The sequence below is a fragment of the Podarcis raffonei genome, chromosome 16 (assembly GCF_027172205.1).
Source record: "Podarcis raffonei isolate rPodRaf1 chromosome 16, rPodRaf1.pri, whole genome shotgun sequence".
Taxonomy (NCBI): Eukaryota; Metazoa; Chordata; class Lepidosauria; order Squamata; family Lacertidae; genus Podarcis; species Podarcis raffonei.
Genome location: NC_070617.1, coordinates 71,773 through 97,774, shown reverse-complemented (window position 1 = coordinate 97,774; position 26,002 = coordinate 71,773). Strand labels below are relative to the sequence as shown.

Sequence of the window (26,002 nt, the reverse complement as noted above, 5' to 3'; positions counted from 1 at the left end):
GCAACCATTTGTGCTGCTTTGGATTTTGTGCTGGAAGAAAAGTAGGGTATAAACGTAAGAGCCCCATCTCTGGAGCTGGCTGTGGGTGGGTGGGTGGGTGGGCTGCATGAGCTGCTCCTCCTCTCCCCCATTACTGCAAAGGTGCTTTTGTTGTTGCTGGATGTGATCGGCTGCTTCCACAAAGTGAAGTGCAAGCCCTTGAACTCTGAATAAACCAGTTTGTTTTCCTGTAGAGATGTCCAGGTGAGCCCGATGAGCGCCTCTTTTATCAGCATTGCAAGAGGCAGCTCTGCTAAAACTGAAACCAACCTCCCTCCCATAGGAATTAAGTTTCTAATGGGACCAGGTGGTTTTATAATTAGCCCAACTGCAGCGGTGTGTGTTAAGAGAGTGTCGCTGCGGTGAGAGGGGTTATTCCTCTGCATCAGCTGCTGGCTCCATGAAGATTTTCCCCTCACACGGACACACACAAAAACACGTGTGTGATATAAGTGCATCTGCTCCAGCTCTGGGCGTCTCCACGGTGCTCATGTGGCGCCTCTAAGGTTCATAAAGGAATGTGGGCTTTTGACTGGAAAAGGTGCCCTGTTTCCCTGGCGCATTGATCTTTGAAGACTTTTCAAGAGTTTCTGACAGTGCAAAACTTACAGAGAGTATGTGATCCCTTTGTACATGGATTTACAGACTCCTGCAAGGAAGTCAGGCTTATGAGTTCTGCTGGCTCATCCTCAGTTAAGCCTTTTCATGTTGCAAAATATGCAAGACTGAAACTGCCTGTTTGGACCTTACAGGAGACAGTTTTGGGAAGGCAGATTGCAAGCTGTGGTTGGGGAAAGGGATTCTTGAAAGAAAGGGTCGTCCTTGTTGCACCTTGTAATCCAGAGCGAATGACAGTGCAAACACGCAGCAGGCCTCAAGAAGGGGGCTGCTATAAAATGCGGGGGGGGGGGGGGAGAGACAATTCCTTTGAACATAGGAGTTCACTGAGATGAAGAACTTTCTAATGGCAAGAGCTGTTTGACAGTGGAACGGACTCCCTCAGAAAGTGGCGGCTTTCCGTCCTTGGAGGTTTTAAAGCAGAGGTTGGATGGCCACCTGGCCGGGATGCTCTAGTTGAGATTCTTGCATTGCAGGGGGTTGGACTAGATGACCCCCTGGGGTCCCTTCCAACTCTATAGTTCTATGATTCTAATGAAGGTGATCTCTGTACATGGTGCAACCCCCTGTTGGCCTATAAGGTGCTTTCCCCCTGCCCCACTTTGCTTTCTTTCATGGGACTGAAGAAGTGGCTAGTCTCTGTCGAAGTTGGGGGCAGGGAAGAGACAGAGACATCTGCCCCCACCCAAGAAGCGCTGGAAAGGAGCCAAGCACCCTTGATGCTGTGCCTCTGCTGGTGGCTGCCTTGGGAAATGATCCCAGCTAGTCAAAATGCCAGCCCAGGAGACTGGGCAAAGTGGTTCCTCTAGTGGCGCTGGGGCCCAGATCCGCCACGTCCTGCCCCCATGGCAGCTGCGAAGAAGCCTGGTGCCCGGAGGGATGAAGGTCCTGCTGCCGCTGAGCCAGTTGGAACTCAGTCCTTCCCTGAGAAGGGGGGGGCAGGGGGCTCTGGCCCTCCTCACCGGTCCTGCCTGCGGAGGGGGGGCGATGGCGGGTAGTGCCTGACGGGGGGCACGTCGTAGTGGGCAGGGATGTGGCTGTTCTTGGGGGAGTCGTAGTGGTTGGGGGGAATGGTGGAGGCTGCGTGTGAAGAGATGCCTCCTGCGCCAGCCGAGCAGCTGCCTGCAATGGGGAGGAAGAGGAAGAAGGAGGTCAGCGTTTCCACGGGACAGAGAGGAGGGTGCAAAGTGAGGGGGCGGGGAACCTCAGCCCAGTTGCAAAAATGGAAATGTTGAGGAAGGGAGGAAGCTGCCATCTGCTGAATCAGACCAACAGCCCATCTCAGGCTTGTCTACACTGACTGGCAGCCGCAGCTCTCCAGGAGTCCAGGCAGGGAGCCTCTCTGCCTGGCACTGAGCTGCATCCCTTGCCACCAAGCAAGAAGGGAAATGAGAGTCATAAAACACCCCCCCCATACCTCCTGCCTCCTCCTTTTCCTCCTCCTCCTCCTCCAGGCTCTGGGCAGCCTCCTCAAAGAGGCCGATCTCGGCGTAGGACATCTCGCGCTTGACAGGGGACTTCATCTCCATGTAGCTTCCCTCCGAGGGCTTCCCTGTGAGGACGGGCAGGTCCTTGATGGTGGCATAGGGGTTCTCGCTGCTCAGGGAACTGTCACTCCGTCGGTACAAGGTCTCTTCCTTAGCGTAGCCTGGAAGGGGAGGAGGGGCTTTGAGCAGTATCACGGGCCCCCTGCAAGGGCAGTTGCAGACCCCGCCCTGGACTTGGTGGCACCAGGCAGAAGTGAGGCCAGAAAGGGCCCACCAGAACCATCCAGGGTTGTCGCAACCCCCCTACAAAGGAAGGTTGCAGCATTTGGGGCTTTTCAGTTTAGAGAAAATAGGAGGAGGAGGAGGAGGAGGAGGAGGAGAGATGATTGGAGTGTATAAAATGATGCATGGTGTGGCAAAGTGGGCAGAGAAAAGTTTTTCTTTCTCATAACACCAGAACTTTTGGACGTCCCAAGGAAGCCGATTTTGGGAGGATTCAGGACAGATAAGAGAGTTTCCTCATGCTGGGCATAGTTAATCAGTGGAACTCCCTCCCACAGGAGGAGGGGAGGACCACCAACCTGGATGGAGGAGAAAACAAATTCGCGGAGGAGGAGAGGCCTATCAATACACAGGCAGGCAATGCTCTTACCTTTGCTGTAATACCTTCCAAGTCCGTTAGTGTAGCTGTAGCTGCGGTCCATCTGGGGGCCTCCTGCAGAAAAGGAAACGGAGTCCAGGAGGGGGAGGGATTCTGTTGGGTGAAGCTCACTGGGTCTGAGCCCCAGAACCTATCAGTGGGGTTCAGACCTGGCACAGCACATGTGGAGGAGAGGACACCCTGACCAGCTGATGGTGGAAACAGACTCATGTGAAGCCTCACACGACACCTGCTGCCATTTGGGGTCCATCAAGTTGCTGAAGGTGGTTCTGGAACATTCCTTGCTCCCCCATTTCCAGGGAGGCCTCCAGGTTTGCAGGAAAGGCCAAACCCCTTAGGGAGAAATGTGTGCTGGGGTGGCTGCCCTTTGGGGAAGGGTCTCTACAGGAGCGGCAACAGGGACAAGGGCACTCTGTGAAAAAGTGGCCGTGTTCCTGAGTGACGGGCACAGATGGGTCTCTTTGCCTCAGCCCAGGGCTCGTGGTGGAGGAGGAGGGAGATGCCACAGCCTCACCTGGCTCCGCTGGAGTGGCCCTGTGGTGCTTCCAGTCGGCGGGCAGCGTGGCGTTGCAGTCGGCCCCACACACTCCCGGCCAGTCTCGCTCTAGGCTCTTTGTGCTGCTGATCAGCTGGGGAGGGGGAAGAAAACAGGCAGTCACCCTGGCGCCAGACCGCGTGGGACCCTAACTCGAACAAAAGTTTCTCTCCAACAATTAAGATTCTTTATCCAAGACATCTGTGAAGGCTAGGGGTGGAATGGGCAAGGGCCTGGCAGATGAAATTCCTGCCTTGGGGTGGGGCTTGTTATGGGGCTCCCTTTCCGGGTCCATGTTTAAGCACGTGGCTTCTGTGCTCCAGGCACGTCTCCCTGTTTAAAACCCATCCCGGGAAGTGTCTGTCTTTATTACTGACCACAGCCAAGTGGGGCTCAGCAACATGGAACTGTCCAATGCCAGCTGTGGTTTGCAAGTGACCAAAATTGTACCCTGCAGAAGCCACACTTGGCACCATAGCTGGCTCCCTCCAGGGGTGCAAATCAGAAGAAGCCAAACAAACATACAGCTACTTGGGTTTTGGTTTGCACACAGGTGCCCAGACTGGTGAGCTGACTTTTTGTGCAGTAAAAAAGGAGGAAAGTGACGCTGCCACCACTTTGGAAGTTCTGCCTCCTGCAGCAAAGAGCCCAATCCCTGCGCACCTCTCAGAAATGGGAGAGGAAATGTCCCTTTAGACATGCGTTGCTTTATTTTCCAACTCTAAAAGCACACATCTGACAACACACAATAAACTTCCTGGCAATTTTGTAATCCTATGCTGTAAATTACAGTAGACCCACAACTTAACGAAATGGCAGCTTTGTGTCAGTGGTCCAGGAATAAATGAATGAATGCCAAGTGGGGAGAGAGCAGTTGAAAAGGGCCGCCTGAGATCTCACTGAGGCCCCCTGTCCCTTCCAGGGGTCTTGCCTTTGTGCACAAACCCCCAGAATGTAGCCCCCATGTAAGTTGTGGGCCTACTGCATAATGAATGCCCAAACGCCCTCGCCAGGTGAAAGGCCCAAGGCCACGGCCAGCCCCGGAGTGGTGCTGCACTCCCCGGAGAGATCCTTACCTTGCTGGGGCCAGGCTGCTCAGGGGGGCTGGGGCAGGGGAGGCTGGGGCAGCAGGGCGACAGGGTGTGGTAGCTGGGGTTGGAGTAGTAGTGGGTGCAGCTGGCAGGGACGTCTAGGCAGAAAGGCAGACGGAGACAGGTGAGTACAAAAGCCCCCATTCTCTGGAAATTCACTGCCCTCACCATCCCGCCCCAGCCCAATTTCATAGATATTGTAGAGCTGAATCACAGAATAGCAGAGTTGGAAGGGATCCCAAGTGTCATCTAGTCCAACCCTCTACAAAACTATAGGGTGGCCATGCTGGCAGGTGACTGCCCAACCTCTGCTTAAAATCCTCCAAGGAAGGAGACCTCTTCACCTTCCAAGGGAATCCGTTCTTACTGTCAGAAAGTTCTCCAAGACTTGAGTCTTGCTTTGTGAGGGTGGCGTGAAGAGAGAGCCAGGCGGGGCATTCCTCACCTGGCACGGCGTACTCTGAGGCATCCATCCTCGCTGTGGTGTAGGCCACAGCCATGTGGCGATGCTCCTTGTCCTTCTGCCAGTGCCGGTAGCAGAGGAAGGCCGCCAGCATGCCCACCAGCAGGACAGCCAGGGTGACGATGCCCATCACGGCCCCCAGGGAGGGGTTGCCAGCAGGAATGGCAGGAACCATGGTCGGGGGGGGCGGATTGAGTGTCCCTGCACAGGGAGGCAGCAGAGTTGCACCTTCTTGCCAGAAATGGGGACCCCCATCTCTTGAAGAGGGTGGACAAGCTCCCCCCTCCAGGAGCTTCTCTCCTCCTGGGTTCAGAGGGGACCACCTGCCCTCCACCATTTAGAGACTGGCAGACAGGATGAGATCGTCTCACCTCCCCACCTGAGCAGAGCCATTTCAGTTTCTCCGCACCTGTCTCTGCTCACAAAAGTCTATTGTGGTGGATGCCCAAGGGGCACTTTGACCTGCCACCCCCTTCTCCCTCCTCCTCCTCCTCCTCAAACCACAGAGTTTTAGCATTGGAAGGGTTCTCCAAGGCTCATCCAGTCCAAACCTCCCACCCTGTAATGCAGGAATCACAGCTGAAGCATTCTCCTCCTCCTCCTCACAGTTGAGAGCCCCTTTCACTCATGGGAGCGGAGAGAGGGAAGCGGGGGCCTCTTCGTACTTACGGGTCTCACAGTGGGCTCCAGTGTAGTCAGAGGGGCACAGGCACCTCCCGGAGTCTGGCTCGCAGGGGGCCTCCCACCAACACTGGCACCGCTGGGTGCAGCTGGCCCCAAAGAACCCTGCAGGGCAGCCTGTGGAGAAAGCAGAGCAGGCATAGAGGCGGCGGGTGGGCCGCCCACCATTTGAAATGTAGGCAGAGCCCAGCTACACAGGCCAGGTGGGTCCTCCTCCTCCTCCTCCACAGCCAGGTAGCACAGGTACCCTCCCTTGGGGCACAGCAGCCAGCAAGAGGGTTGTGCCCAGGACTGGCCGTGTGCCAAAGTTTCTCCCCCTCCTCTCCGCATTGTCTCCTTCCAACAAGTGGATAACTCACGTTCGGAGCAGTCACTGCCTGTCCAGCCAAGAGGGCAATCACACAAACCGTCCACTGGGTGGCAGATGGAGTGGTTGGCACACTTGCAGGGCACAGAGCATTTCTTGCCGTAACGCCCTGGCTGACAGGCTGGAGGGGGAGAGAGGGAGCTCAGTGCCAGAGCAGCAGACTTCTTGGGCTTCCCGCCCCGGCAGCCAGGGCCACCACTGAGCCCACCGAGACTCAGCCCACCTGACACGTGCCCCCGCCCCCCGGGCTGGCTCTCTTGGTAGGCTGGCTAGCTTACTTACGGCGCTGGCAGGTGGCACCCCGGAAGCCTGGGGGGCAGTCACAGCTCCCATCCCTGGGGGAGCAGGTGGCCCCGTTCTTGCAGAGACATAGCTGGCTGCAGTTGGGCCCCCACAGGCCGTCTGCGCACTCCTGGCCGCAATTGGGGCCTGGGGGACAAAGGAGCAGGAAGCAACTCAGCACCACCTGCGAGTGGCTGACAGCAGGAAGGGAATCCTAGAGGCATGGATTGCTCACAGAATCATCATAGCCTTAGACTACAATCAGAATTGTAGAGTTGGGTGGGACACCCAGGATCATCTAGCCCAACCCCCCCCCCCCAAATCAGGCTTTTCACTCTGCCTTAGACACTTTAACAGCCAGTTTCCCCTTCTTTGTAGAGACAGAAAACGGCTATTACCAGTTTTCCGATTGTAGATTTTCACCAGCAGACAGATAAATCTCCAATTTGCCATTTTTCTTGTCCCAGAATTTATTAAGAGAGGATGCCAATCTTTCTACCCACGAAGGGTGCTTACATGGCGCTGGATGCTCTTCAGCTTGCCAGATCTTTTAGCCCTTGCCCAAGCCCCCAGGTGCAGACAGCAGAAAACAGCCTTCATCAAAACATCTGAGGTTCTCCATGATTACTCTGATCTCCAGACTGAGATTAATAGTCAGATTACCTGTATCAGTCACCACATAATGATCTTCTGTCAGTGGTGAACTAAAAGTAATATTTAGTTGGAAACTCCTGTCTAGCATTTTGAATCCATTGGTTCAGGTCCTCCCCTCTGGAGCAGCAGAAAACAAGCTTGTTTCATCTTCCTGTGACAGACCTTTAGGCTATTACTAGTATTATTAATTACAATCATCATCATCTTCACATGGCCTTAGGACAACTGCTTTTTTGAGGCACTGAAGGAAATGCAAGGCAAGTCATGGTTTAGCAAGCAAAGCTTGTGGGGAAATGTATATATTTATGATTTTATTGAATTTTTATACTGCCCTTCAGCTACAGGGTAGTTTAGCCTGACCACCAAGGTCTGCACCAGCTGAAGTTTCCAAACCGCCTTCTCCAAGTACCTTCTCTACATTCTTACTAACTGAAACTCATCCATCACAACAGGGCTAGACTGTGCTCTAGACACCCCATGAGGTTCATCTGCTTTAACAGCAGAGTCAAGATTCTGGTGGATCCAAGAGATTTTACACTGAAAATGCTTCGCAAACAAGTCACAGTGAAATCCTGCAGACTCTGCCACCTTTGTTGGGCCAGACTGTAGGAAAAGCTCTGCAGGACAGCACAGTGAGGGGGCCTTTGCTGCTCTCATTGCCACTCGGGAGGCTCCCTCACCAGGTTCAGTTGCATTTCACCAGACTTTCCCTCCACTAGCATTTGAGCCGCCTATCAGGATAGTCCACATTTTGGCCAGGGCTTCAACAGGAGCGCCAGTCGTATCAGCTGGAAAATCCCCCTGAGCTGTCTGGAAACCCATTGGATCCATCAGCCTCCAAGGGTGGACCATCCTCATAGGGGTCTGTGCCCCCCGCACCTCTGCAAAGGTGAAAAGGTGAAGAAAGCCTCAGTCTCAACAGGAAGTGATCTTTCCCTGACAAGGGACTGATGTCAACATGCCCCACTTTCAGATCACCCTGAAAGAAGGAAGGGTTCCTCCAGCAGGCCTGCCTTGCCCTTAGGCCACTCACAGGTGGCTGGAACCCCAGCCTTGCCTGACAACCCCTAACCCTCTCCAGCCCAGGACCCACAGCAGGTGGGAGATTGAGCCCCGCCCCTGCTCACCTGTCCACCCAGGTAGGCAGTGGCATTGCCCCAGAACAGGATCACAGCGTTCTGCGTTCTGGCAGGAGCACCTGCTGCTGCAGCTGAGGCCGTAGAAGCCTTCCTGGGGGAAGGAGGGAGAGAGAAGGGGGCTTGCTCAGCCGTGCAGTGGACAGGAAGGCACAAGAGAAATCTCCCCACTAGTGGTTCTATCCCTCTTCGCCAGCCACCCCTGGATTTGGAAAGGAGGGACTGTCCCGCCACCATCCCCTGCACAACTCTGGCAAGTCCCCGCTCCCCCACTTGTCAGGCAAGATGTCTCATGCACAAGAGGCATAGCCCTCTTCCAGCTGCCCAGGTGCCAAGGTAGGAGGCCACTCCACAGGTGTGCCCAGGGGGCATCCCCAGCTCTGCAGCGAGACGGGTCAGAAAGCAGCCCTTTGAGAAGCTCTGTTCCTGTCAGGCAGATCCTGGATCACCCAGACTGGGCACACAAGGAGCTGGCAGCCTCACCTTTGGCAACAGACAGGGGCAATTGCCCACCCCACTACAATCCATTTGCCAGAAGCAGGGTGATGCCCAGCTCCCATACCCCGAGTTGAGCCATGTAAAGAGGGGAGGGGGAAACTGCCCACATGGTGCAGTGGGGGGACCTGGAAAAGGAAGTGGAGAAAGCCCCCCGCTCAGTGCCTCTCCCGGGACAGCCACAGCAGCCCCCCAAAGGAATCTGTCTATATATTGGTGGCAGCTTAACCCTGCTCCTTACCCTCCCTTCCCCAAGGGCCACCTACCGGGCAGGGCTCCTCACACTGGCGGCCATGCCAGCCTGCCACGCATGCGCATGCCCCACTGACCGGGCTGCAGGAAGCTCCGTTGGCGCAGCGGCAGGTCTCATTGCAAGCAGAGCCCCAGGTGCCTGTGGGGCAGGGGAGGGAGCAGTCTGCGCCTTGCCAACCTGGGGAGGCAAAATTGGCAGGAAACAAGGTGCCCGGGGCAGGGAGGGGGAGAGAGGGAGAACAGAGGTACACACAGAAATGGAGCCTGGATTTTCTGCCCCCTCCTTATGCTTTGCACTAGCAGAACATGCCAAGCCTGGCCAAGGGAAATAACTCCGGATGACCTCAAGGGATCCCTAAAGGCAGGTTCCCGTAACCTGCTGCCTCCCCACTCTCCATCTCTCCCCACCACCTTTCCTACCTTCCTTGCAGACACAGGTCCCGTCAATGGGAGAGCAGGCGAGGGCACTGTGGCAGGTGCAAGGCAGGGAGCAGTTGACCCCAAAGGTCTCAGGAGGGCAGTGGCTGGAGCAGTGGGCACCCTGAGGGCACAAGATGGGCGTGAGGGGAAGGAGGGGCCAGGCACAGCTGGGGGGACAATCCCCCCAATGCACCCCTTTCCTTTCGGGTGTTACCTGAATTTATGGAAAGGTTGGGGGGCTTGCCCCTCCAGCAGACATCATACCCCCCAACTACCAAACTCAACACAATCACTCCGCAAATGTTCCCACAAAACACTTCATCACACAGTTTCTTCCTATCTCTATTTAAAGGGCCTCCACTGCACATTACAAAATGCAACAGTTCACTGATAAATGTATCTAAGTATTGGCCCAATGGGAAAATTTTAGAAAGTCAGTATTGGATTTGCACCATTCCAACTTCGTTCTGTTCAGGAAGGAAATGGCTACCAAGAGGGGAGTCTGGGATGTCAGCAGCCATAATCCCTCAAGCCTGAGACCATGGTACTCAGCAGCTTCCTTGCCTGGGTGATAATCGCTGGCATCCTGGCCTCTGAGTGCCAGACACAGGTAGCCATTCCAGAAACAATAGAAACCCAACTTCAGTTTATTAGGATCTTGGTCAAGATCCAGGGGTGTGTTTATCTTGACCGGGAGAACAGGAACATGTACATACTCACCTTTTGTTTTACTTAATGGGTGTGAGGTGGAGGTCAAGGGAGGGATGGGGGGAAACCTGATGCTCAGGTTTTTGCCAGAAGACCCCTCCCAGATTATGACATAGCTGTGTATATGATGTATGTGTGATGTTTCACTCAGGGTGTTGTGGGTAAAAGGGGAAACTTATAAAACAGCGAGCCATCCTTTGTGCAGGGCTTCTTTCTGCTTCTTCCATGTGGCAGTTGGAAGTCCTGTTGCAACAGTTCCTTGAATAAAAAGCAGGCCTACAGACTGCTGTTTTGCTCCAGTACTCTTAGCTGGTGTCTTTGTCTGGCAAATCCAAGTGAGCCAGGAGTTTTTCTTTAACACTGGTGTCAGAGGCTCAGGAGCAGAAGAGCAGGGGAGAGAGCAAATAGAGAGCGGAGGAGAGGAATCAGAGGGGAGCGTAGGGGAGTATGACAGTGGACCGAGAGATTCCATGAGCTTCTCCAGCGAATCAGAAGATTCCCAGGAGGGGGCGCCTATGGTAAGGGCGAGGCGAGTCCCAGGGGGGACGATCCATAAACAAGGAACCAGAGGGGAGTGCCAAAGGAGTAGCGGAGGAGTAGGGCCAGTTCCCCCACCAGAGCACAGTGGGGGGGAAGAGTCACGTGAGTCAGGACCAGCTTCTCCTCCATCGGGGAGTGGGGAAACGGAGGGAAGGCCAGGTCCAGCTAGCCTCCCCGAAAGGGGGAGCAGTGACACAAGTGTAACGGTCAGAAGGAAAGTGGGAGGCTGCGCGCGCGCGCCAAGTTCAAATGTGGAGGAGCGCGGGACAGCAGAAAACCCGGATTGGGAGCCAGGTCCTAAAGCCCGAAAGAGGGGGGGAGAAGAGTCGGCAGAATCAGCGTCAGAAGAATCTAGGAGGGCTGAGACTCCGACTAGCAGAAGGACCCAGAGAAAGAAGGAACAGAGGAAGAGGTGGAGTAAGGCTAGAATCTTAAGCTGGTGTCAGGGGGGAGGAGATTCAGATGGGACTTCTACGGTCTGATCCATAGACGTAGCGTTGCGCGCTGCACGTCTGGAAATGAAACTGAACCTCAATAAAGACTTTTTAACTTGAGGAAGAAGCAGCGTTGGTCTTGTGTGAGCTGGGACCTTGGGCAGCGCTGACAACTGGCGTCAAGGGGAGGAAAATATTCCAGCACAGAACCAGGGGTGAGACCCCCTATCAGGATGCCCAAGTTTTTCTCTCCTGCAAATGGCCCTTTAACATTTTTGAGACCCCCCCCCCAATCTGTTTCCTGCCTGCCCCACCCGGCAATGCAAGCCCACGGGACCTTCAGAGTGGCCATCAGGCTGTGGGTTAGGAGAGCGATTTTACTTGCAGTTCCAATTTGTCACACCCTCCCCTTCAAATACACGATCCAGGCTCTGCTTGCCAGTGGGGCACAACCCTTTCCTGCCCATGCTAGATGTAGCCACCGCAGGGCCTAGGACGGAAGCCCAGGGACCTCCGAGGGGGACTCACCATGTAGCCTGGCGGGCAAGCGCAGAGCCCCGTCTCGCCATCGCAGGTCCCTCCGTTCAGGCACAAACAGGGCTCCTGGCAGCCAAAGCCATGGTGCCCAGGGGGGCAGGTCTCGTTGCAGAAGAGTCCTGCCCAGCCCGGCTTGCAGGTGCATTCTCCCGAGAGTGGGTGGCAGCTGGGGGGGGGGGGCAAACAAGGAGATGATGGCTGCTCCCGGACATCTTCCCTCGACAGCTTCTAGCTTCTCTGAGCCTGGAGGCCGGGGGGAGGCCCAGAGAAGAAGGGCTTTGTGGGGGGCAGGGGGTGCAAAAGGCAAATCTTCCCCATCTGCCAAATGGGGACAGATCAGTGGAGAAGCCTGTCTCCCGCAGGGACGCCCCTGCCAGGGGGCAGAGCAGGAGGACTCAGGTGGGACCTTGCTTTTGAAGGAGGGCTGGCCAAGAGAGATCCAGGCAGCCTCTGTACAAATAAAGAGGGCAGGGAGGGCAAGGGGAGTTTCCAGAGCTTCTTTTCCACCTGGAAGTCTCATTCTAGGCTTCCGGTTTGAGGGTGACCAAAAGGAGAAAGAGGGGCACCTGCCCGCCTACCTCTGTGTGTGGTGCGGGTGGCAGAGGCAGGGCAGGTGGCAGGAGAGGCCGTGGAGACCTGGCAGGCACTTTCGCTCCTCGCAGCGGCTGCCCAGGAAGCCGGCTTCACAGAGGCAGGCTCCGTTGATGTGGAAGCAGCGCCCGCCGTTGGCGCAGTCGCACTCCTGCCCGCAGTCCTGCCCGTAGCGGCCGATGGGGCACTTCTCGCGGCACCTGAGAGCGTGGGGAGAAAGAGACCACGGTTGTTATGGATAACGATTTAATTTCCTGAAATGGGAATGTTTGCTTAGGTGGATTTGCTGTGTATTTTTAGTATGGTATTTTTTTCCTTTGGCTATAGCTCTCTCATGTGATTGGCTGACTGTGAGTCACATGGGAAAGGCATTCCATTCCGTTGTGACTGTTATTCCAGCAACTGTCATTTATTAATTGCCTTTTCTGCTCTTCTCTCTGTGTGAGTGAGGGACAATGGCTGAGAGAGAGAGGTTTATTCAGGATCCTGAGTGCCTGTCAGCATGATCTGCCTGAAGTGACGCAGAAAGAGGAAGATCCCGAAATGTTAATAGGGAGAATTCTGTGCAGGAACAAAGTGAATAAGCATGAGATTGTAGATATGTTATTCTCAGATATATGTTTATGAAAGGAAAGTTATTTGACTATAAAGAGTCTGGATATTCTATGGTCTTTATCAATCACCCAGAAGAGTTATTTAGCTTCCTAGCTGTAAGCTACTCTGTATATCATCAACACAGACACACACACAGACACCCCCCCCAAACAAGGGGTGGGGTGCAGAAGGATGTAGAGCTGATCAAGATCCATTTAAGAAAGGACATCGCTCTTCAGTATGCGGTTTTATGAAACACCAATGACAGCTGGCAACAGATTCTGAATTTAACACCATCCTCGTGGCTGCTTTTAAAGTCTGAGGGATTATTTTTCTACATGAAGGAAAAACTCATGGTGGGGGCAGGGAGGGGCAAGCCTTGTGGCTGGCACAGCTGATGAGAGAGAACTGGTGCAGCGAGGTGCCCAGGAGAAAGGAGCTTTTCCCCACTCCAGCCCCTCATCTCAGCCTCTTTTGCCATGAATGGGGCTAAGGCAGGCTCCATGGGGGTGCTACAAATGCCCCCCAGGTGTGCCTGAAGCCCCCTGCATCCCCTGGCCTCCTCTCCTTCCTCTGACTTAGATGGGAAAACCATCAGGGGCTTAATTTTTCTCCTCCATTGTCTGCATTCAAAAGCTGGCAGAGAGCAGTGTTTCCTTCCCCTCCAGGCTGCATCCCTTTCTCACCCGGGGGAAAGATCCACTCGCCAAGGGGGGGGGGCCCAACTGGCTTCCTCCACAAATACTCACCAACTGGGGCTGCAGCTGTTGAGCCGCACAGCAGGGAGAAGGAGGGGCTGGGGGCAGAAGGAAAAGGGGCCACGTGGGGCCAGCCTGTCCAGCAGCCCTGGGACTCCAGGAAGGGGGCTGCTGGGCCACCCAGGGGCACAAGCTCCCACCTGCCGGGGACCCTTGTAAGGCCCATACAGGTATGCTACTTAGGTCTCCCTTGTCTTCCCATCATCATTTCTTTTTTTATTTGCCATAGGTTTTATTAAAGTCAAAAAATGATATACAAAAGCTAATATCCAATATCTTTTTAAAATCCCAAAGATGAAATAAAATAAAAACACAAGCCAAAAAGAGGAACAGAAAAGGGGGGGGAGAGAGAAAAAAGGGAAAAGAATAAAAGGAAAACTTCTGATTCTTTGTTTTTCTGCTATATATAGAAAGTTATTCAAAACATCCACTCCAAGGTAATACCCAAATATTCCGCTTTCTAAAAGCCAATATTTTCTTCAATTCTCAGATCCAGATATCATAAGTTCATTTCCTTTTTCATGCAAAAAGTCCAAAAGGGATTTCCAGTCTTTAGTAAATACCAACAATTACTTTTCTCTAATTAAACACATCAGCTTTGACATCTCAGCTAAGTCCAATCATTTTAGCAACCATTCCTCCATGGTAGGTAATGATGAATCTTTCTATCTTTGTGCAAATAAAAGACTCACTGCTGTGGTCATATATTGAAATAATGTTCCATGGTCCTTCTAATTATATATCCATTACTCCTAGAAGGAAAAGTTCTGGCTTCATTTCATTGTTAACCTACAGCTCCCAAATCCATGTCTTCAGTCTCATCCGTTAGCATTTCTTCCATTTCCCATTTGAATTTCTCCATAAAGTCTGTTGCTAATTTTGTAGAACGTGTATTAATTCTGTAAAGGTAAAGGTAAAGGTACCCCTGCCCATACGGGCCAGTCTTGACAGACTCTAGGGTTGTGCGCCCATCTCACTCTATAGGCCAGGGGCCAGCGCTGTCCGCAGACACTTCCGGGTCACGTGGCCAGCGTGACAAGCTGCATCTGGCGAGCCAGCGCAGCACACGGAACGCCGTTTACCTTCCCGCTAGTAAGCGGTCCCTATTTATCTACTTGCACCCGGGGGTGCTTTCGAACTGCTAGGTTGGCAGGCGCTGGGACCAAGCAACGGGACCGCACCCCGCCGCGGGGATTCGAACCGCCGACCTTTCGATTGGCAAGTCCTAGGCGCTGAGGCTTTAACCCACAGCGCCACCCGCGTCCCATTAATTCTGTAGGTTTTGTTTATTTCATCCACTTCCCCTCAAAAAGGATGCAAGGCAATTAATCACTTTGTCCCCAATGTCTTCACCCTCCTGAATTTTAGGTAGAACTCTTTTCTCTCAGCTCCTTTAATGCCAAATTATCCAAATATATTTATCCTTGCTCTGTGTATTACTCCACTTTTCCAAAGTCTCCACTATCATTTAGTTACCTTATTTCTCCAGACAACAGAAGAATCCTTTCTTCTGTCCTAGCAACATGCTAGGTCAGCCGAACGCCTCCCAATGAACTGTTCCTTCTGGTCTTGCCAATTTTTTTTTGTCATTTTTAAAATCCAAACTGTCCATATCATTTTTAATTTCACTCACCTCTTGAAGAGATTTTGCTTGTTCTACCCTCATCTGCTGTGAAATGTCAACAGTGAGTGGGTTTTCTATAGATGCCATTATTTCCTTTGCTGCCCTTTTCCTAGTACCCAAAATGATGAGTCTTGAGACTTCCCCCCCCCATTTCCTGCTTCACTTTTTAAGCATGTGGACACCCCTGCTGCCCGGTGGAGTCTACTCACCTCTCCCCCGTGTAGCCTGGTGCACACTGGCACTGCCCAGACTCCTGGTTGCAGAGGCCTCCGTTGTGGCACCTGCACTCCCCTTGGCAGCTGGAGCCAAAGCGCCCTTCGGGGCAGCGGAAGGAGCAGATGGAGCCCTGCATGGGGGGGCAGAGAGAGAGCCCCGATCACAGTGGTGCCAAGCGCAAACCCTGCCCCCCAAAGATCAATCCTACTTGTCCACAAGAAGAAGAAACAACCAACTCCCTGCCTGGGTGGAGGCCGGGGGGGCACCTAATGGCCAGCGTGTTGGACTGGGATTGGGGGGAAGCCAGAGTTCAGTTCCCCCACCCCAGCCATGAAGCTCACTGGGCATAACCTTGGGTTGGTCACCACCTCTCAGCCTAACCTACCTCACAGGGTTGTTGTGTGTGGGGGGGTGTTAAATGGGGAGAGGGAGAGCCCCTTGGAGGAAAGGCGGGATGCAAAAGTAATAATAAAATAAATGAAATGAAATCATGCCTGAGCTGACTGTCAAAGCAGGAATGACTCTCTCAATGGGGTGCACAGAGAAAGAGGGCACTCTTCCTGACCCCCAAAAGCCTCCCTGCAGGGACAGTTCAAGGGCCCCTGAGGACCCTCTTGCAGGGGGGAGATGGGGGGGGGAGAAAGAAGACAGGTGGCCTGCAATGAAAGGAGGCGATAGCTGGAGATGAGGAAAGAGGAGCTGCAGAGCGTTTCTTGCCACACCCTAAGCAGAGAAGTAATATACAAACTGGGGGGAAGTGAGGCCAGAAAGCCCAGGGCCCTCACCTGCCCTGCAGCAAGGGGGCAGGAGGAAATCCCAGCCCCCACGTAGGTTGCAATGGATGCTGCCCCCAACCCCCCTGCAAAACTGTGGGATGTGAAACACAAGAGCAGTCAAGTACAACATTCCTAGAGTGAACATGTTTACACCTGGGGAGGAATGTTTGTCCAGCCAGCTGGTAAACTTCCTGTTTCCTTCTGGGACAGACTTCCTCTGCATGTGACTAGAGGTGGGCGTGGCCTCACCTGTGCAGGTAACGACAAAAGCACAGGGCAGGGCAGCCATCTCTCTCTCTATGACTACATGCATTGAAGAAGCAACATCTGCTTAGCCAAAGATGCTCTCTTGGCCTCCAGCCAAGAGAGGACAAAGGAACTGTCTCCTTATGAGATAGTTTCCAGGTGTATGTAAAATTTCTTAGCTAAGTCTGCCTTCTGGGATCCGATTGTGAACAGAATGTGAGTGAGTAAACTCTTTTTATACTTTTATAGAAGACTTTTTCGTGTCTTACCTTTTATGAGGTAATAAGGGGAAAATACCAGAACAGTTATTCTAGAGGCTTTAGTCAGCCTCAGCAAATGCATCCGCTGTGAGTTTAAAAGGGGGAATGTTACTCTGCTAAATTGTGAACTTGTTAACACAAGTTGGAAAGGCTATAATCGAACAATATATCCTCTCCTGCATCCCTGAATAGTCCCACAAAAACCCACTTCGCTCAGGTTGGGACTCAGCTGAAAAGGCAGAGCCCTGCGTTCTCCTCACCTGTGGTGGCACCTGAGCAGGTGAGCACTCAGGTCAGTGGCTGGATGGACAGTGCAGGCCCACTTCCCCCATCCCCATCCTAGGGCCTGGAACCACAAGTGCCCCAGGGCCCTCCTCTCTCTCACACACACATAAACGTACCATCCATCCTGGAGGGCAGGCACACTTGCTGGTCTCAGGGGGGTGGCAGATGCCCTCGTTCTGGCAAGGGCACAGGGCCGGGCACTGGAAGCCACTGGTGTCGTTTTGGCAGGACTGCTCGCAGCTGCAAGAGATGAGGAAGGGTGAGGCTGAGCTGGCAAGGACCCTTCCCCTCAGCCTCACCTTTACAGCGACTCTGAGAAGCACTAGAAACTCATTCTAGGTTTTGCCCTGAGGAGAGATTGGAACCCAGCTCCAGACCATAACGGACCTCAGCCCAGTTCACCAGAGGTCTACAGCCCCCCCAGCTTTTCTGTCTGCCAACCTGCATCCCGAGGTGCTACTCACTGTGGGCCGCTGAATCCCGGGGCGCACAGGCAGGCCCCTGTCTCCGTGTCGCACTGGGCACCATTCTCGCAGCGGCAGCCCATCTGGCAGTCCTGGCCGTAGGTACCCGGGGGGCAGAGCTCCTCGCAGGAGGGGCCCTTGTAGCCCGGCGGGCAAAGGCAGGCCCCAGACAGGGGGTGGCAGCTGCCTCCGTTCAGGCACCCGCAGGGCTGCTGGCAGTCTGGCCCCCAGGACAGGCGGTTGCACCCTGGAGGGGGAGGGGGAGGAGAGGAGAGGAGGAAGAAGAAGGGAGAGCGGCTGAGGAAAGGCAAGTGGGGTTCAGGGCAGACTGCACCAACCAAAGGATGGCCAAGAACTCTGGGCGGCCACACAAAATGGGGGTACCCCCACCAGCCGGGTGAGTGTTGGGAGGGTCTTCCCACACAAGTCTCTAATAATATTTAAAATTAAAATAAAAATTACATGCCGCCCATCTGACTGCGTTGCACCAGTCACTCTGGGCGCCTTGCAACAAAATACTAAAAACATACAATAAAGCCTCAGTTACAGGTAGGTAGCCGTGTTAGTCTGCTGTAGTTGAAACAAAATAAAATAATTCCTTCCAGTAGGACCTTAGAGACCAACCTTGTTCCTGGTGTGAGCTTTTGTGTGCATGCACACTTCTTCTGATACACTGAAACAGAAGTCACCAGACCCTTATATGTAGTGGGAGGGTGGGGAGGGGGATTACTCAGAAGGGGGGTGGGAATGGGGGATTGGCTGGTAGGTGTGGTCAACCTGTTGGCGACTGTTAATGACTGCAATCTGTCTTATAGGAAAAAGCAAGGGGTGAGATGGCTAAAAATAGCTTTATCATGTATAATGAGAGAAGAATCCAATGTCTCTATTCAGACCAGGTCTCTCCAGGGTTTTAAGTTTGGTAAGAAGTTGCAATTCAGCAACTTCTCTTTCCAGTTTATTTCTGAAATTCTTTTGTACTACCCACCTGTAACTAGTTACAGGTAGTAGCTGTGTTGGTCTGCGTAGTCGAAACAAAATAAAAAATTCCAGTAGCACCTTAGAGACCAACTACGGTAAGATGTTCTTGGTATGAGCTTTCGTGTGCATGCACACTTCTTCAGATACACTCTCTCTATATATAAGGAGCTTGGCAGGCCTCCCCTCTCAAACACCCAGAGCACAGCAAGGTGAGGGTTTCTGGGGTTGGAGGGGGGGGAAGCAGTGTGTCACACCCCAGGGCTGCTGCCTGACAGACCCCTCATCTTGTTCACAACTGCCCTTGGTGGCTGCTGGCTCCCCTCACCAAGGAGAGGAAGTTGAGGCTCCCAACACACACACACACACACACACACACACACACACACACACACACGTGCCATGAAAAGCCCCTTCTCTTTTCCCCAGGAAGCCCAAAGGAGTTTCGCCCCAGAGGAGCAAAAGCAGTGGCAGCCTCCCTGAGGCCGGTCCCTGTCTGCCTGGCTCTGCAGGATCCTCCCCCCACATGCACACTTGAGCAGCCCCCTTTGCAGGCAGCCCCCGCTCTCCGCCCTCCCTGTTCCCTCTGAAGTGCTTGTTTCCCAGCCAGTGACCTGCTTTCAACTCCAGGCCCAGAGGGATGCCTGGGAACTGGCTGCCTCCACGACCTTTGGAGGAAGAGGCCCCTCTGTTGCCTCAGGCTGGTGCAGCGAAAACAGGACCCACTTGGCCACTCCTGCCAGGCTCACAGTGAGCCCTGCCTCCCATCCCTTTATGCGCATGGGAGGGGGAGGGGCTCCTGAGGCAGTTCTCTGTGTGTCCATCTGCATGTGCACAAGGGCAAAGGTGGTGCACCTGGTTCCTCCATCGCAGGCCAAGCCTTGCTGTGACCACCTGAGCTTCTGAGAGGGGCAGCAGGTGGGGACGAGGCGCAGCAGCAACTCACAACCCCCATAAATCAAGGACCAAGAATGCTGGCCTGGAGATGCCCTCAGAGAGGGTCATAGAATCATAGAATCATAGAGTTGGAAGAGACCACAAGGGCCATCGGGTCCAACCCCCTGCCAAGCAGGAAACACCATCAGAGCACTCCTGACATATGGTTATATAATAATAATAATAATAATTTATTATTTATACCCCGCCCATCTGGCTGAGTTTCCCCAGCCACTCTGGGCGGCTCCCAATCAGTGTTAAAAACAGTACAGTGTTACATATTAAAAACTTCCCTGAACAGGGCTGCCTTAAGATGTCTTCTGAATGACAGGTAATTATTTATCTCTTTGACATCTGATGGGAGGGCATTCCACAGGGCGGGCGCCACTACCGAGAAGGCCCTCTGTCTGGTTCTGTCTGGTTGTCAAGCCTGTGCTTAAAGACCTCCAAAGAAGGAGACTCCACCACACTCCTTGGCAGCAAATTCCACTGTCGAACAGCTCTTACTGTCAGGAAGTTCTTCCTAATGTTTAGGTGGAATCTTCTTTCCTGCAGTTTGGATCCATTGCTCTGTGTCCGCTTCTCTGGAGCAGCAGAAAACTCCCTCCTCTATGTGACATCCTTTTATATATTTGAACATGGCTATCATATCACCCCTTAACCTCCTCTTCTCCAGGCTAAACGTGCCCAGCTCCCTTAGCCGTTCCTCATAAGGCATCGTTTCCAGGCCTTTGACCATTTTGGTTGCCCTCCTCTGGACACGTTCCAGTTTGTCAGTGTCCTTCTTGAACTGTGGTGCCCAGAACTGGACACAGTACTCCAGGTGAGGTCTGACCAGAGCAGAATACAGTGGCACTATTACTTCCCTTGATCTTGATGCTATACTCCTATTGATGCAGCCCAGAATTGCATTGGCTTTTTTAGCTGCCGCGTCACACTGTTGGCTCATGTCAAGTTTGTGGTCAACCAAGACTCCTAGATCCTTTTCACATGTACTGCTCTCAAGCCAGGTGTCACCCATCTTGTATTTGTGCCTCTCATTTTTTTTGCCCAAGTGCAATACTTTCCATTTCTCCCTGTTAAAATTCATCTTGTTTGTTTTGGCCCAGTTCTCTAATCTGTCAAGATCGTTTTGAAGTGTGATCCTGTCCTCTGGGGTGTTAGCCACCCCTCCCAGTTTGGTGTCATCTGCAAATTTGATCAGGATGCCCTTGAGTCCATCATCCAAGTCATTGAATAAAGATGTTGAATAAGACCGGGCCCAAGACAGAACCCTGTGGCACCCCACTAGTCACTCTTCTCAAGGATGAAGAGGAACCATTGATGAGCACCCTTTGGGTTCGGTCAGTCAGCCAGTTACAAATCCACTGAGTGGTAGCATAGTCAAGACCGCATTTTACATGCTTTGCCGCTTCAGAGGGGCGACAGGCCAGGGGGAGAGAAACAGGCCCAGTTCCCCCAGGTGCAGCTCCAGCTACTCCCAAGTAGGCAGCCCTTGCTGTGCAGCAAAGAAAAGACCTCGTGGAGACTCACCGCTGGAGCAGTCGGGGCCCTTCCAGCCATCAGCACACTGGCATTGGTTCGGGGCCACACATCTCCCGTGGACGCACTCCTGGGTGCAGCTAGCTGCAGGGGGGGGGAGGAGGCACAGGGTCAGGGACACATCCTGCCTGCTCTGAGGTCTCCAGGCAGCTGCTGGAAAAGCAGCTCCACTGGGACCTCAGGGAGGCTAGGAGGGAGCTGGTCAAGTAGGGCGGGGGGAGACCAGACATTGTGGAGGAACTGAGGGGGCTTCAGGCAGCCTGGGAAAGGGCCCCACCTGGACGGCCAGACAGAAGGTCAGGAGCAGGAGGGAGGGAGGGAGGGAGGGAGGGAGGCCCACAAACGAAGACCCCACCCCTTTATGGCTTGCCAAAGCAAGCAGAGCCCCCTCCCCTCCTCTCCCTACCACCCCTTGCAGGGGACCAGCCTCAAAGACTCGTAGCCAACCCCCCCACCTGCCGCTTGGCCCCCTCCCCACTTTGGCTTCTGCCAGGCCAGGTGGAGGGATGGCACAAAGGCAGAGTTTGATTTGGGGACCCCCCCACATCCCGCGGCAACTGGGTTGGTTGCTGGGCCGGGTGGGGGTTAGGGATGAGGATGGAGGGACAGACAGACTCACGGACGCAGCGCTCCTCGCTCTCGTAGTAGCCATTGCAGCAGTGATGGCGCCTCCTGTAGTCGATCTTCACGCCTTGCCGATAGGCTGCCTTGTAGAGAACCCTGCGCGAGGCCAAAGGGTCAGGGCCTGGCCTACCTTGCAGGGTGGGCTGCTGCGGCCAGGGTCCAAGGAAGTTGCTGGCTGCATTTGCAGCAATGGAGGAGGAGGAGCAGCCCCCTTCTCCTTCCCTTACTCCTGATGCCCCCCCCTGGGGGGGGGAGATATTGCCAAAGGGCGACTGGGAGAGGCAAGAGCCCTGCTGCGGAAGCCCTCAAGGCAAAGATCTCCCTGCTGCCACTTGCAGCTGGGCTTGGCCAGAGTAGCCCTCTGGAACTCCCTGCTGCAAGGAGCAGGAGGAAGCATCAAGCTTAAGCCCTGGAACCTCAGATTGGAGCATCAGCAACAGCAGGCCTGGCCTGGCCACCTCTCCATGCATGAAGCCGGCACAAGACAGCCCCCTCCCCACCCGCAGCATCCCAGGCGGACAGGCCCCTGGCTCACCCGGGAGACCCTTGAGGCCAGGACCCAGCATCTGCCGTTGCCCACCCCGCTTCCCCTGCTGGAGAAATGCAAAATGCAATGAGGAGCCGGGCTCTTACTTGTGGCGAGTGCAGGTCTTGGCGAAGGGCCACGCTCCGTCGCAAGGCTCCTCGAAGGCCTGGGAGTACGGCTGCACATAGGACTCCTTGGAGGGGGTTGTGAAGCTGCGAGAGGGGAGGCAGGAGAAAGGAAATCCTCTGGGGGTCACTGGCCTGGCTTGGCTGGCCACCGAGAACTCAGCGGAAGCAGATCCCCAGATCACAGGCAAAAACAAGCTGGATCCTGCTCCCCAACCACATTGAAATAAACACCCACAAAACACTTGCTCTGTTTAGATTTCTACTCCTGAGAAAAAAAGGGAGGCACCCTCTTACCTCTGATTTATTTCAGATCTTTATTTGAATGGCATTGAAATGCAGCGAGAGCCCCACAAGAAGAGGGGGCAGCCTTGGGGTGACTGGGCTGAAAGAGAAGCCCCGAGACCTTTGTCCCATGGGCAGGGATTACAGTATTCAACTGAGATTCGTGCATTGCCACGGGGGTGGACTAGAGGACCATTTGGGTCCCTTCCGTGGGGTTTGCAGCCAAATCAGAAATGCACGTTTTGCTAGACAAGTGCAGGGCTAGTGCACAGGGAGTTCCCAAACTTCCTGGAGGGCCTTCTGTATGTGGCCCACTTCCCCAGACTCCTCTGGGAGGTTGTGTGTGTGTGTGTGTGTGTGTCTGTATACACACATCTCGTATATCTGTATCATATATCGTAAACTGCCCTGTGAGCCTTGGGTGAAGGACGGTATGGAAATTTTAACAACAACAGCAGCATTTGGGCTGTGATTCTAAGTCGCGCAATCCCTCTGCCATGTGAGCCTCATTCCCACCCACTTCCTGATGCATTCCACACAAACCCTCCAAGTCTCCCTAGTTCCTCACCTTTCCCAGTAGCTGCACACGTTGGGGTCGCTGGGACTGAGCGAGAGGCCCCAATCCAGTTGCATCCACAGCAAGAGAATGGAGTACTGAAGCATCCTAGGGAGGAGGAGGGAGGAGGGCAGGTCAGTCCCGACGAGACAGGAGGAGCCTCCAGAGAGCCAAAGCCCTTCCAAGGGAAGCCGCCTGACAATTCAGCTCCCAGCCCTGGCCTCGGAAGTGAGGGGCAGCCCAGGAGAGGCAGACCGTGTTCCAAAGGGGGAAAGTCATCTGTCACAATTATCTTGTATCTGGCACGAGAGATTGATCGAGGCTAAATACAGCCTTGCAAGTGTGCTGAATGCTCTGTTGCCAAGGCGACACAAAACTGAGGACGGGCCAAACAAAGCAACATTTTGGGTATTCCTGCCCCAGCATCCTCTGCTGAAGGAGAACCAAGCGCTCCCTCCCTGCGGCCATCAGGCCACTTGTGCTGATGCCAGACAGGCTGGCAGGTGGAGGATTCAACTCCTTTTGCACCTGCAGGGAGTGACTCTGGGCTCCAGGAAGATTTCTCCACGCCTCCCAAGTCCAGCCCAGCCAGAAGCTGCACATAGAATCCAGTTGTTTAATTAAAACAAATCAGTGCAGGTTCAGACTCAGAGGTTGGATGGTCATCTGTTGTGCAGGATTTGGGTGAGAATCCTTCATTGCAGGGGGAGACTAGAGGACCCTCAGGAAAGAGGTGAAGAGAGCGGTGATGTTGGGTCTCTGCAAAAGTTGCCACCTGACTCTGCCAAGCAACATACATTATTCTCTGGATTGCTGCCCTCATCTGTTCTGTTCTAAAAGAAGAACTTCCCAGATTTCCCTTGATGCCCCCTGAAGCCCCCACCCCTCAATGCCAATGCCAGCTGTCCAGCTCGGAGATAAACACAGGAAGCCCCAAGTGAAAACAGGAAGCGAGCAGAGAGAAGGTTTTCCTCTCTCACCTCCAGCCGGGGCACCTCTAGATGCCCAAGGGGCAAGATGAGCCCCAGAGCCAAGCAGTCCCACCTAGAGATGGGAAGGCCTGGAAAAAAAACAGAAAAATTGGGGGGGAAACCAGGTTTTTTTTCAGAAGCTGTTTTTTTTCCAGAAAAAATGAAAAAAATCGTTTGGTATAGTTTGAATATTCCACACACTTCCCCCTCCCCAATTTTTTCCTGGAAAAAAAAAGACTTTGGGAAAAAACAGGGGAAAAACTGCCCCCCTCCCAATTTTTCCATTCCCCACCCCCAGGGCTTCCAGCACCCCTACTTTGGAGCTCCCTGCCAACTGACACCAGGCAGGTGCTCTCACTGTACTCTTTCCAGTAACTGCTCAAAACATTTTTGTTAGGGCCAGCCCATCTGAAGACGTAGAAGCTGCATGTGATTTACTTCCTTTTAACCACTGCTGTCTTTAATCATCTTTCGAATACTCTTAAATACCTGCTTTTAACTGTGTTTTATCTAGAGATGTCAAATTTCCAGAAATTTTGAAGCCATGAGAAAAAAAGTTTTTTTCCTTGTTTCCTCCCAGAAAAAATGGACATTTTGGAAAAAGTGAAAAAAAGTTCAGTGTGGAGTAGTTTTACAAATTGCGTGAAAGGCGGTGTATATAAAAAAAGCAAGAAGCCATCAACATAAATAAGAAGTCCATGAGAAAAATGACAAAGAGGAAGAGGAAGAAGAAATGGTAAATGATAGCTGTAGTTCAGAAAATGAGATAGAATAAACCTTAACTTTAACTTTATTTGCTGTTGGTAAAGGTAAAGGTACCCCTGACCGTTAGGTCCAGTTGCGGATGACTCTGGGGTTGCGCGCTCATCTCACTCTATAGGCCGAGGGAGCCAGCGTTTGTCCGCAGATAGCTTCCAGGTCATGTAGCCAGCGTGACTAAGCCGCTTCTGGCGAACCAGAGCAGCGCACGGAAACGCCGTTTACCTTCCCACCAGAGCGGTACCTATTTATCTACTTGCACTTGATGTGCTTTCGAACTGCTAGGTGGGCAGGAGCTGGGACCGAACAACAGGAGCGCACCTGGTCGTGGGGATTCGAACTGCTGACCTTCCGATCGGCAAGCCGTAGGCTCTGTGGTTTAGACCACAGCACCACCCTTTTGCGGTTGGTGCTAAGGGGCAAATCTGATTATTATTTATGTTGATGGTTTCTTGCTTTTTTTGTTGTTGCTTTTGAGGGAAAGGAGGGTGGTTACCTGTTTTATTGCAAGCATAATACTTTTTATCTACACTGTGTTTCACACAATTTGTAAAACTTTTCCACACCGAACCTTTTTTCAATTTTTCCCAGAAAAAAAACAAACAGGGGGGGGGACGTTCCCCCCCTATGGCTTCAAAATTTTTGGAAATTTTACATCTCTAGTCCCGCCTCCCCCCGCTCTCGGAGGGTGGGGTTGCTGGCAGGGCATTTATTCTACAGCAGAATGGCCCCTCCAAACCCCATTTCTTCAGGGACACCTTTCAGGCCAGCTGCAGCCACCCACACGCAAGAAAAGTACAGCAGGCTTGGAGGGGAACTTCATGGCTCCTTCGCATCTCACCTCCTGCCAAACATTTCTCCCCACAGAGATCCCGCTCGCCGAGCCCATCCCAGGACGCGGGAAGCCCCTTCCTGGCCTTGTGCTGGGCGGACGCTGCCTCTGTTACGGGGCCACTCGCTCCCTATGGCAAATCTGCACAGGCTCCTGGTGCGGCAGCTGCTCATCTCTGAGCCGATTGCTCGTTTCCTGCAAAAGGCTGTTTTCCAAACCGGAATGCAAGCTGGCGCCAGGAGCCCAGGAGTCTCTGCGTGGTCTCCCTCAACCGTGCAAACACATTGAAGGACGCCCTGAGTGCTGCTGCTTCTCAGTGGCTTGTCTTTTGGTCAGCCAAGCCTTCGGCGGCAGCTCCATAACTGGACAGGTTCTGCCAGCGGGGGAAAGCGTGTTTCTTGGGTCTACTTCACACGCCCTTTTGCCACCATGATGGCTGCAGCGCCTTTCGTTTACGGGAACAAGGAGAGCCAGCTGGCAGCAGCATCCATCGCTGCCAATGAGCTGGTCGTTAGGGGCCACTGCCACCCCCAGCCCCCCCCCCAATGGCTCAGATGCACTAGTTGAGGTCAGGCAGGCCCATTCTCCCTGTTGATCTTCTGGCACCTATGGGAGACCTCCCCCTCCGCCTTGCAGCAGGAATTTAAACTGAATTCT

General features: G+C 53.6%; 1 protein-coding gene across 3 annotated transcripts; it reads right to left on the bottom strand.

The window, feature by feature from the left end:
- Positions 1 to 299: 299 nt before the first annotated feature.
- On the bottom strand, positions 300 to 26,002 carry PEAR1 (platelet endothelial aggregation receptor 1). Of its 3 annotated transcripts, XM_053368837.1 has the most exons (22): positions 25,355 to 25,998; positions 22,796 to 22,891; positions 21,925 to 22,029; positions 21,287 to 21,387; positions 20,659 to 20,751; positions 17,215 to 17,461; positions 16,867 to 16,990; positions 15,177 to 15,313; positions 11,979 to 12,191; positions 11,392 to 11,566; positions 9,182 to 9,302; positions 8,776 to 8,939; positions 8,006 to 8,108; positions 6,225 to 6,371; positions 5,935 to 6,063; positions 5,564 to 5,692; positions 4,877 to 5,095; positions 4,417 to 4,529; positions 3,320 to 3,434; positions 2,797 to 2,859; positions 2,075 to 2,305; positions 300 to 1,779 (listed from the first exon to the last, which is right to left on the bottom strand). In XM_053368837.1, the coding sequence occupies exons 1-22, from the start codon at positions 25,516 to 25,518 to the stop codon at positions 1,616 to 1,618; spliced, it is 3,153 nt and encodes a 1,050-aa protein (XP_053224812.1). In that variant the 5' UTR covers positions 25,519 to 25,998; the 3' UTR covers positions 300 to 1,615. The 3 variants fall into 3 exon arrangements, with proteins under 3 accessions (XP_053224812.1, XP_053224814.1, XP_053224813.1); XM_053368839.1 differs by lacking the exon at positions 2,075 to 2,305 and having other exon boundaries at positions 25,355 to 26,002; XM_053368838.1 differs by lacking the exon at positions 20,659 to 20,751 and having other exon boundaries at positions 25,355 to 25,999.